The sequence below is a fragment of the Meles meles genome, chromosome 3 (assembly GCF_922984935.1).
Source record: "Meles meles chromosome 3, mMelMel3.1 paternal haplotype, whole genome shotgun sequence".
Classification (NCBI taxonomy): domain Eukaryota; kingdom Metazoa; phylum Chordata; class Mammalia; order Carnivora; family Mustelidae; genus Meles; species Meles meles.
The window spans coordinates 85,700,317-85,712,697 of NC_060068.1; the positions used below are offsets into that span (position 1 = coordinate 85,700,317).

At 41.4% G+C, this 12,381-nt stretch overlaps 1 protein-coding gene across 1 annotated transcript; it reads left to right on the forward strand.

The window, feature by feature from the left end:
* Positions 1-5,576: 5,576 nt before the first annotated feature.
* LOC123938838 (thymosin beta-4-like) lies at positions 5,577-5,927 on the forward strand. Its single transcript, XM_046000567.1, has one exon. It carries the CDS (start codon positions 5,577-5,579, stop codon positions 5,709-5,711), a length of 135 nt encoding a protein of 44 aa, XP_045856523.1. The 3' UTR covers positions 5,712-5,927.
* Positions 5,928-12,381: the final 6,454 nt, after the last annotated feature.

A 12,381-nucleotide genomic window follows, 5' to 3' on the forward strand; every position in this document is an offset into this window, starting at 1 on the left:
AATGGAACGGCCCACAGAAACGGAGACAGAGAATCCCACGCAGACTCCACACCCATGCTGAGCTGGATCTCACAACCCTGAGATCATGATTTGAGGCAAAATCAGGAGTCAGAGGCTTAACTGACTGAAACACCCACGCACCCAGGGCTTCTTTTCATATGCCTATTAGTCATTCCTACATCATCTTTGGATCCCTATTTTTTTCCTTAAGTTTTATTTCAGTCATCTCTACACCCACTGTAGGGCTCAGACTCAAGGACCCTGAGATTAAGAGTCCTGTCTGTGCTCTTACAAATCAAACAGCCAGGAGCCTCTGGATCCCTAATGTTTTTAATATTTGCACAGAAGTCCGTTTAGGATGTGCTGTTATTGGTTTAATCAGTCCCCTACTGATGGACATTTAGGTTGTTTCCAGCTTTTTACTATTACAATGTTGCCAAGAATAGAAAGACTAACATGTATATTACTATACGCCAAGAACTCTTTAAAACACATTTCAAAAGTGAACTCTCTCAATCCACATGATAACATCAGAAGTAAGTATTATTATTAATTCCATTAGAGGAGTTGGAAACGGCACAGAATCAAGTGACTTAGCCAAGATCACAGCTGGGAAGTATCAAGAGTCAGAATTCTATCTTAGCAAGCTCTAACTCATTACGTTATGCTGCTTAATATACGTGGAACTTTGCACATGAGCAAGTTTATCTATAAATTCCTGTATAAATTATATGCAACCATAACATTTAGTAGATTCATTTTAATAACCATATATTGTCTATTATATATGTGCAAGACTCCACCCAAATAACTGGTGGGAAATGTCTCCCAAGGTAAGTTCTTGATCTCCAGACAATCATAACCTAGTATATACATGGAAGATATACACAAAAATGGAACCTTTAGACAAATCGGGTAAATTGTGGCAAGTGCCTTACTAAAAATTCTAACATAATGAGAGAACAAAAGAGAGAACTCTCTTCCTACTATGAACATCAGAAAAGGATAGAATATTAGAAAAGGGTGAATATCAGAAATGATGTAGGATGCAGGGCTTTGAAGAATGGGTATAGAAGTAGAGAAGAGAGAGGAGTAGAGAAGTGCTATCCGGTATTACCTGGGGTCAAATCATATAAAATAAGGATAATTATTTCATAAGGCTATTGTAAGGATTAAATGATATTTGAACTTAGTACCATATATGTGTGTTTCTATTTTTTTAAAAGATTTTATTTATTTATTTGACAGAGAGAGAGAGATCACAAGTAGTCAGAGAGGCAGGCAGAGAGTGGGGGGAGGCAGGCTCCCTACTGAGCAGAGCGCCCGATGGAGGGCTCCATCCCAGGACCCTGAGATCATGACCTGAGCCGAAGGCAGAGGCTTTAACCCACTGAGCCACCCAGGCGCCTCATGTGTAATTCTAATGACTGTTCTGAAAAGACAGGGCGCCTGGGTGGCTCAGTGGGTTAAAGCCTCTGCCTTCGGCTCAGGTCATGATCTCAGGGTCCTGGGATCGAGTCCCACATCAGGCTCTCTGCTTGGCGGGGAGCCTGCTTCCCTCTCTCTCTCTCTCTGCCTGCCTCTCTGCCTACTTGTGATCTCTCTCTCTCACTGTCAAATAAATAAATAAATAAAATCTTTAAAAAAAAAAAGAAAAGACAGTTATTCTTTTCATTACTGGGATTCACTAAATTATCAAATGATTGCTAATTATCTTAACACTAAAATTGACTCATCATAAAGATTTTCCTTCAACAGAAGGGAAATGATGATCTAATAGGGAGCCTAATATGCAGCTATACACCTTTTGGGAATTTTGTAAATATACTTACTAATTTCAGTCCTAGGTTTCCATGTGAAACTGGTAGCAATTCTTTAACATCTTACAGTTATTTGAAGGTGGTTTTAGGGACGCCTGGGTGGCCTCAGTTACACATCTGCCTTCAGCTCTGGTCATGATCCCAGGATCCTGGGATCAGTCCTGTGTCATGCTCCTTATTCAGGGGAAAGCATCCCTTCTCCCTCTCCCTCTCCCCCTGCTTGTGCTCTCTCTCTCCTTCTCTCAAATAAATAAATATAATCTTTTTTTAAAAATGAAGACAGTCTGAGGTGCCTGGGTGGCTCAGTCATTAGGCATCTGCCTTCAGCTCAGGTCATGATCCCAGGGTCCTGGGATCAAGCCCCGCATCGGGCTGCCTACTCAGTGAGGCACCTGCTTCTCCCTCTTCCACTCCCTCTGCTTGTGTTCTCTCTCTCTCTGTATCAAATAAATAAATAAATAATCTTTAAAAAAAATGAAGACAGTCTTAGAAATAGCCCTATTTACTGTTTGGTTTTATTCAAACCTAATTGTTAACTTTTTTTTATTAAATAGATTAATTTAAAACAAACTTAAGGAGGGGGTGCCTGGGTGACTCAGTCAGTTAAGCAGCTGCCTTTGGCTCAGGTCATGATCTCAGGGTCCTGTGATGGAGCCCACATCCAGCTCCCAGCTCAGTGGGGAGTCTGCTTCTCCCTTACCCTTTCCCTCTGTCCCTCTCTTCCACTTGTGCACCCTCAAATCTCAGATAAAATCTTTTAAAAAAGAGATAAAAAGTGCACCAAGTCTTTAATCATTTTATTTTCTATGAAAAAGTGTACCAAATTTTTAATCATTTTATTTTCTATAAATGAGCCTTTTTTAAAAAAGTTTGATTGATTGATTGATTGATTTGACAGAGACACAGCAAGAGAGGGAACACAAGCAGGGAAAGCAGAAGAGGGAGAAGCAGGCCTCCCCCTGAGCAAGGAGCCTGATGCAGGGCTTGATCGAAGGACGCTGGGATCACAACCTGACCCCAAGGCAGATGCTTAACAACTGAGCCACCCAGGCGGCCCTAAATGAGACTTCTTCTTTTTTTTTTTTAAGATTTTATTTATTTATTTGACAGAGAGAGAGAGAGAGCACAAGCAGGCAGAGAGGCAGGCAGAGAGAGAGGAAGGGAAGCAGGCTCCCTGCTGAGCAGAGAGCCCGATACGGGGCTCGATCCCAGGACCCTGAGATCATGACCTGAGCCGAAAGCAGAGGCTTAACCCACTGAGCCACCCAGGCACCCCTAAATGAGACTTCTTCTTCTTCTTTTTTTTTTTAAGATTTTATTTTTTTTAATTTTTATTTTTTTCAGCATAACAGTATTCATTGTTTTTGCACAACACCCAATGCTCCATGCAATACGTGCCCTCCCTATTACCCACCACCTGTTCCCCCAACCTCCCACCCCCGACCCTTCAAAACCCTCAGGTTGTTTTTCAGAGTCCATAGTCTCTTATGGTTCGCCTCCCCTTCCATTTTTTTTTTTATAAACATATAATGTATTTTTATCCCCAGGGGAAGATTTTATTTTTTATTTGTCAGAGAGAGAGGGAGAGAGGGATCACAGGCAGACAGAGTGGCAGGCAGAGTCAGAGGGAGAAGCAGGCTCCCCGCTGAGCAAGGAGCCCCATGTGAGACTCGATCCAAGGACGCTGGGACCATGACCTGAGCCGAAGGCAGCTGCTTAACCAACTGAGCCACCCAGGCATCCCCTAAATGAGACTTTTTAGTAAGATTTATTTAGTTCCTCAGGAGTGCTTAATAACCTTAGATATATGCATAACCACTAATTGTTTTCCTTCTGCCCACCCTCATTAGTATATCTATTCTTGTATAGGTTTTGAAAAAGGGGTTTGGCCTCACGTCATCTATTTCTTCTTACCGCTAATCCCTGGCCAACATTTAAATTTGTTGGTTTTTAACAAAAAGTGATAGGGGTCAAAACTGCAAAGAAGCATTTAACCTTTCCTAGGGAGTGGGGAGAGTCCAAGATAAAAACAAAACAAACAAACATAAAACCCCACACAGTTCTTACTAACTCTAACTGCTGTATATGTGAAAAACAATATGAAAATTATTTATCTAACCTAGGCTTTTATTTAAAATTTAGTTCCTTGGGGCGCCTGGGTGGCTCAGTTGTTAAGGGTATGCCTTGGGCTCAGGCCATGATTCCAGGGTCCTGGAATGGTCCAGGCACCCCAATATAGGCAATTTTTGATGGAGGTGCAAAATGCAAATCAATGGGGGAAATAATTTTTTAACAAATGATGGATACACATATCAAAAAGTGAACCTCAGAGCACCTGGGTGGCTCAGTGGGTTAAAGTCTCTGCCTTTGGCTCAGGTCCTGATCTCAGGGTCCTGGGATTGAGCCCCACATCAGACTCTCTGCTCAGTGGCGAGCCTGCTTCCTCCTCTCTCCCTCTCTGCCCGCCTCTCTGCCTACTTGTGATCTCTGTCTGTCAAGTAAATAAATAAAATCTTTAAATTTAAAAAAAAAAGTGAACCTCAGAGCAATGGCTGGCTCAGTTGGTAGAGCATGAGACTCTTGATTTTGAGGTTGTGAGTTCCAGCCCCACCCTGGATATAGACAGAACTTAAAAATAAACTTTAAAGGGGCATGTGGGCAGCTCAGTTGGTTAAGCATCTGCCTTTGGCTCAGGTTATGATCTTGGGACCCTGGAATAGACCCTTGCATAGAGCCTCACATCAGGCTCCCAGCTCAGTTGGGAGTCTGCTTCTTCCTCTCCCTCTGCCCCTTCCCCCCACTATATCTCCCTCCCTCTCTGTCAAATAAATAAATAAAGACTCAAAAGGTAATTTTTTTTAAAAAGTGAACCTCAAACGTAAACACATACCATATTAATGCAAAATGTTTAGAGACCTAAAAGTAAAACCTAAAATATGTAAAACTTCCAGATGAAAACGAAGTAGAAAATTTTAGTGCTCTTTGATTAGGCAAAGATTTCTCTGATAGAACACAAAAAACACAAGCCAAAGAAAAAAGAATTGATACATTTGACTTTATTAAAATTTAAAGCTCTTCCTCTCTTCAAAAGACATCATCAGTGGGGCACCTGGGTGGCTCAGGTCATGATCTCAGGGTCCTGGGATCAAGCCCCGCATCAGGCTCTCTGCTCAGCAGGGAGCCTGCTTCTTCCACTGTCTACCTGCCTCTCTGCCTACTTGCGATTTCTGTCTGTAAAATAAATGAATAAAATCTTTAAAAAAAAAAAAGACACCATCAAGGGACACCGGGCTGGCTCAGTTGGTAGGGCATGCAACTCTTGATCTCAGGGTCATGAGTTCGAGCCCCACAATGGGTATGGAGCCTACTTTAAAAAAAAAAGACACTGTTAAAAGCAGAAGCCACTGATTGGGAGAAATGTAAAACAAATGTATGAAACAGATTTGTCTTTAAAATATACAAGGTAAATGGGACACCTGGGTGGCTCAGTGGGTAAAGCCTCTGCCTTCAGCTCAGATCATGATCTCAGGGTCCTGGGATTGAGCCATGCATTGGGCTCTCTGCTCAGCATGGAGCCTGCATTCCTGCCCCCCCCCCCGACTGCCTCTCTACTTGTGATCTCTCTCTCTGTGTCAAATAAATAAAATCTTTTTAAAAAATGAAATGGAATATACAAGGTACTCTCCATTTGGCGGCAGCCACTGAGCAGACCAGTCATCACTTACTCACACACCTCATTCCACTTCCTCTGCAATCATGTCTGACAAACCTGATATGGCTGAGATTGAGAAATCTGGTAAGTCGAAATTGAAGAAGACAGAAACACAAGAGAAAAATCCACTGCCTTCAAAAGAAATGAATGAACAGGAGAAGAAAGCAGATGAATCATAATGAGGCATGAGATGCCAATATGCACTGCACATTCCACAAGCATTGCCTTCTTATTTTACTTCTTTTAGCTATTTAACTTTGTAAGATGCAAAGAGGTTGGATCAAGTTTAAATGACTGTGATGCCCCTTTTCACATCAAAGAACTACTGACAATGAAGGCGTCTGCCTCTCCCATCTGCCTGTCTGGCTGGCAGGGAAGGAAAAGAACTTGCATGTTGGTGAAAAATACAAATCAAAACCACAGTGAGATACCACCTCACACCAGTCAGAATGGCTACATTAACCAGTCAGGAAACGACAGGTGTTGGAGAGGATGTGGAGAAAGGGGAACCCTCCTACACTGCTGGTGGGAATGGAAGCTTGTAGAGCCACTCTGGAAAACAGTATAGAGGTTCCTCAAAAAGTTGAACATAGAGTTACCCTGACCCAGCAACTGCATTATTGGGTATTTACCCCAAAGACACAAATGTAGTGAACTGAAGGGGTGCCTGAACCCCAATATTTATAGCAGCAATGTCCACAATAGCCAAACTATGGAAAGAACTTAGATGTCCATCAGCAGATGAATGGATAAAGAAGATGTGGTGTATATATATATACAATGGAATACTATGTAGCCATCAAAAAGACGAAATCTTGCCATTTGCAATGATGTGGATAGAACTAGAAGGTATTATGCTGAGCAAAATAAGTCAATCAGAGAAAGACAATTATCATATGACCTAACTGATATGAGGAATTTGAGAAACAAGACAGAGGATCATAGGGGAAGGGAGGGAAAAATGAAGTAAGATGAAACCAGCGACGGAGACATACTATAAGACACTGTTAATCTCAGGACTCAGAGGGTTGCTGGAGTGGAGAGGGGTGGAGGGATGGGGTAGCTGGGTGATGGACATTGAGGAGGGTATGTGCTATGGTGAGTGCTGTGAATTGTATAAAACTGATGAATCACAGATCTGTATCCCTGAAAGAAATAATATATGTTAATAAATAAATAAAATATACAAGGTACTCTCAAAACAGTAAAAAAAAATTAAAAACTTGATATAAAATATCAACACAATTAGCAAACCTTTATCTAGATTGACCAAGAAAAAAGACACAAATTACTACAATCAAGAATGAAAAAGGCAGTATTACTACTGATTTAATAAATCAGATTATAAAGGAATACTATGAACAACTATATGCCAACAAAATCATTCAGATGAAATGTGCAAATTCCTAGAACTTCACAAGTATTGAAACTTATTCAAGAAGAAACACAAAATATGAATAGACCTATAACAAGTAAAGAGAATGAATTAGTTTTTTAATTTTCCCCATACAAAAGCCCAGGCCCAGATGGCTTCACTGGTGAATTTTATTAAATATTTAAGTAAAAGTTAAGAGCAATTCTTCACAAAGTCTTCCAATAAGTAGAAGAGGAAGATGTGAGGCCAGTATTACCCTGATACACAACCAAAGAATCACAAGCATAAAAAACTACAGACAAATACTTTTCACAAAAACAGATGCAAAAAATCCTCAATTAATACAACATGTCAACAGAATAAAGGACAAAACTACATGGTTGCAAAAACGATGCAGAAAAAGGATTTCACAAAATCCAACATCCCTGAAATAAGTATTATACTGTATGTTAATTGTAATTTAAATAAAAAACTTCGTTAGAAAAAAAATACAACATGCTTTCTTTTTCTTTTTTTTTTTTTAAGAGGCAGGCAGAGAGGCAGGCAGAGAGAGAGGGGAAGCAGGCTCCCCGCTGAGCAGAGAGCCTGATGTGGGGCTCGATTCCAGGACCCTGAGATCATAACCCAGACCAAAGGCAGAGGTCCAACCCACTGAGCCACACAAGCGCCCCTATCCTTTCTTGATATAACAGCTAAACTAGGAATAGAAGGGAACTTCTTCATCTTGATGAAGGGAATCTATAAAAAACATACAGCTGGGGCACCTGGGTGGCTCAGTGGGTTAAGCCTCTGCCTTCGGCTCAGGCTTTGGCTCATTTATATATATAAATGGAGATTCTAGTCAAATAAATTAGGCAAGAAAAATAGAAGGTAAATTACCTTTATTTGCAGATGACATAGTCCTATATATAGAAAATACCAATGAATCAATTTTTTATTATTTATTTAAAAATATTTATTTTATTTTAGAGAGAGAGAAAGAGAGAGAGAGAGCATGTGAGCATGAGTGGGAAGGGGAGAGGGAGAGAGACTCTCAAGCAGACCCCACGCTGAGCACGGAGCCCAAGGCAGGGCTCCATCTCATGATCCTGAGATCATGACCTGAGCTGAAACCAAGAGAAGGACACTTAACTGTGCCACCCAAGTGCACCTGGAATCTATTTTTTATTTTATTTTTTTTAAAGATTTTATTTATTTATTTGAGAGGGTGAGATCACAAGGAGGCAGAGAAGCAGTCAGAGAGAGAGGGGGAAGCAGGCTCCCTGCTGAGCAGAGAGCCTGATGTGGGGCTTGATCCCAGGACCCTGAGACCATGATCTAAGCCGAAGGCAGAGGCTTGCTATATATATATGCCACACAGTGGAGCCCAAGAATAGATCTAAAGGATCAATAAAGTAGAAATGAAAGACCAGAAATAAATCCTCACATTTATGGCCAGTTGATTTTCTTCTACATGGCTGCTAAGACAACTAAAGGTGGAAAAAACAATCCTTTTCACAAATGGTGCTGGCACACCTGGAAAACTACACACAAAATAATGAAGATGGATCCCTTTCTTATACATACATGAAAATTAACTCTTAAAAATTATAGACCTAGGGCGCCTGGGTGGCTCAGTGGGTTAAGCCACTGCCTTCAGCTCAGGTCATGATCTTGGGGTCCTGGGATCGAGTCCCGCATCGGGCTCTCTGCTCAGCAGGGAGCCTGCTTCCCTCTCTCTCTACTTGTGATCTCTCTCTGTCAAATAAATAAATAAAGTCTTAAAAAAAAAAAAAAGAATCATAGACCTAAATGTAAGAGCTAAAACAATACAAAAGAAAACAGGACTAAAACCTTTGACCTTGGGCTATGCAAAGCCTTCTTAGTAAAAGTAAGAAAAGAAAAAAATTGGACTTCAACAAAAATTTTTAAGTTGTGTGTTTCAAAAGACACCCTCAAATCTCAGTGTCGCTCCATCAATTATAATAAACATATCACTTTTGTGAGAGATGCTAATAATAGGGGAGGCTGTCCACGTGTATGTATAGGAAGCATACAGGGAATCTTTGTACCTTCCTCTGTTGTACTGTGAACCAAAAAGTGCTCAAAAATAAAGTCTTAAAAAAAAAAAAAAAGACAACATCAGGTGAACCTGGCTGGCTTAGTCCGTAGAGCATGTGACCCCTGATCTCAGTGTCATGAGTTCAAACCCCCGTTGGGCATAGAGTTTATGTTTAAAAAAAAAAAGACACTATCAACAAAGTGAAAAAATAATCCACAAGATGAGAAAAATATTTGCAAATCATAAATCGGATAAGGGTTAAGTATCCAAAACATACAAATTAATACTCATTATTCAATCTTAAAAAGGTATATAATGCAACTGAAAAATGGACAGTAGATTTCAACAGACATTTCTTCAAAAAAGATATATAAATGGCCAGTACACATAAGAAAAGAGGCACAACATCATTAGTCATTAGGGAAATGCAAATTAAAACCACCATGAATACCGCTTCACACCCATTAAGATAGCTACCATTAAAAACAAATAAACAAACAAAAAACTCCAGACAATATCAAGTGTTGGTAAGGATGTGGAGAAGTTGGAACTCTCACATATAGCTAGTGTTAATGTGAAATGGTGCAACTGCCTTCAAAAACCTTTTGGCAGTTCCTCAAAATGTTACTGAGAAAGTATTATATGGCGCAGCAAGTTCATTCCTAGGAATATACCCAAGACAAATAGAAACACATATCCGTCCACACAAAAACCTACTGATGAATGTTCACAGCAGCATGATTCGTACTAGCCCTAAATTGGAAAAAAAAATGATGTCCATCAACAGATGAATGGGTAAATAAAGTGATAACACCCACAAAACTGAATTACTATTTGGCTATAAAAGCAATGAAGTACTGATATATGCTACAGTTTCAAGGTAAACCTTAAAAACATAAAGGTAAGTGAAAGAAGCCAATCACAAAAGACTGTATATTGTATGATTCCATTTATAAGAAATGTCCAGAATAGGCAAATATTTAGAGACAGTAGAGTAGTGTTTTTTCTAGGGCTGGGGCAGTTGAAGGAAAATGACTAATGGGTAAGGAGTTTCTTTCTGGAGTGATGAAAATATTCTAAAATTGGTTGTGCTGGGGTGCCTGGGTGGCTGTCAGTTAAGCATCTGACTTCAGCTCAGGTCATGATCTTGGGGTGAAAAGATTGAGCCCCCAGACAGGGGGCTAGGCAGGGAGTCTGCTTGTCCCTCCCCACTCTCCCCTTCTCCTGCTGGAGCTCTCTCTCTCAAATAAATAAAATCTTAAATAAATAAATAAAATCGGGACACCTAGGTGGCTCATTCAGTTAAGTACCTGCCTTTGGCTTAGGTCATGGTTCCAGGGTCCTGGGTTGGTGTCCCACATCCGGCTCTTTGCTCAGTGGGAAGCCTGATTCTCCCTCTCCCTGCCACTCCCCTTCTTGTGCTCTAACAAATGAAATCTTTAAAAAAATAAAAATTTAAAAAATTGGTTGCGCTGGGGCGCCTGGGTGGCTCAGTGGATTAAGCCGCTGCCTTAGGCTCAGGTCATGATCTCAGGGTCCTGGGATAGAGCCCCGCATCCAGCTCTCTGCTCCGCAGGGAGCCTGCTTCCTCCTCTCTCTCTGCCTGCCTCTCTGCCTACTTGTGATCTCTCTCTCTGTCAAATAAATAAATAAAAATCTTTAAAAAAAAAATTGGTTGCGCTGATTACACAACAACTAAAAATCGTTGAGTTGTATACTTCAAATTGTATGCTATGTGGCTAAAAGCTAATAATACACATTATTATGTGTTAAATAATACACATCAGATTTGAAAGGTATTCAAATTACTAAATACAAGTTTTTAAAGACATTCAGCACACATTTGTTATGTAATAGTTTAGCAACATTGCAATAGTGACGAAAACCAACTTTAGACTGATGTATTTATTTTAAAGATTTTTTTATTTATTTGACAGAGAGTGAACACAAGCAGGGGGAGCGGGAGAGGGAGAAGCAGTCTCCCCACTGAGCAGGGAGCCCAAGGGGGGCTAGATGCCAGGTCCCTGGGATCATGACCTGAGCTAGAGACAAACACAACCGATTGGGTCACCCAGGCGCCAGGACTTATGTCTTTTTTAAATAAAAATTTTATATGCATGCATTCAAAGTTCTACTTTCTGGAGAAGTCTGACAAAGAAAATAGAGTTGGGGTGCCTGGGTGGCTCAGTCGTTAAGTGTCTGCCTTCAGCTCAGGTCATGATCCCAGGGTCCTGGGATCAAGTCCCACATCAGGCTCCCTGCTCCGCAGGATGCCTGCTTCTCCCTCTCCCACTCCCCCTGTTTGTGCTCCCTCTCTCATTGTCTCTGTCAAATAAATAAATATAATCTTAAAAAAAAAAGTTAAAGTTTTTCTAGGGATAAAGTTTTAAAATATTTTTAGGGTAAAGAAGGCTATTTTAAATAGGTCAAAGTTTTAAGAAAAACTTTTTGGTTTGCAAAGCTATTGAATACACAAGGTAGTAAGCAAACTGACTTTAAAGTTGTAAATATATTAATCTCTTAAGATAATCTTATGTCCCCCAAGCATCTAACATGCATACAGCATTGATCTTGTGTCTTTGGGGTTTTTTAAAGATTTTCTTTATTTATTTGAGAGAGTGAGAGGGAGAGAGCACAAGCAGAGGGAGCGGCAGGCACTGGGATCATGACCAAATGAGCCAAAGGCAGACGCTCAACCCGCTGAGCCACCCAGGAGCCCAACACTGATCTTGTTCTATGTCTGCTTTTCCATATGTTTCCTTGGGGAAGTGGGTGGTTAAGGGAAATGTGGGGTGGATCTGGAGAAGAGGAAGAATAAAAGACATCTGTTACTGTGAAGAAAAGGCTCATGAGCTTGTTTCTATCCAGAGGAATCTTTAAATCCTGCCAAGTGTCTGGACCACCATGAAGTCCCTTCAGCTACTTCAAGGACGTCGGATATCAGGAAATGCTATCAAAATCACTTCACTCGGGTAATGAAGCTACTGACTTGGCGCGTTCTGGTGGAGTTGGAGGGGGCTAGGGCCCGTGCCCAGAAGTCCACGGGAATCATTCCCAGCAGCAGCTCTCTAAGTCCCCTCTTGTTCCTTCCCACTGCCACGCCTTTGCCCCAGCGGGTGGCCAGGCCTGCAAAGCCCTCCACGTTTCTCAGCACCGACAGCCTGCTTTCCTGGTCCACCTGCAACCGCTGAACTTCAGCTCGGATCCAGCTTCCTCCTGCGGGACCCCTGGACACTTCATGTTTCAACCATCTCAGTTTTACCTTTATTGACGCATACACCGTCTTGTTCTAAGTCTCGCACTGCCATTTCTAGTTCGGTCACCCATACTGGGCAAAAGTTCGGACCGACAGCCGGACAGAGAGCGGGCGGGCTCCGGCGAACCGCTGAAGCGTCCCAGACGGCGCCGGGCGCCAGGGCGGCCGCGCCCCTCT

Bases quoted from the DNA above. Each gene is read 5' to 3' on its own strand.
- LOC123938838 (XM_046000567.1), top strand. From the start codon at position 5,577: ATGTCTGACAAACCTGATATGGCTGAGATTGAGAAATCTGGTAAGTCG.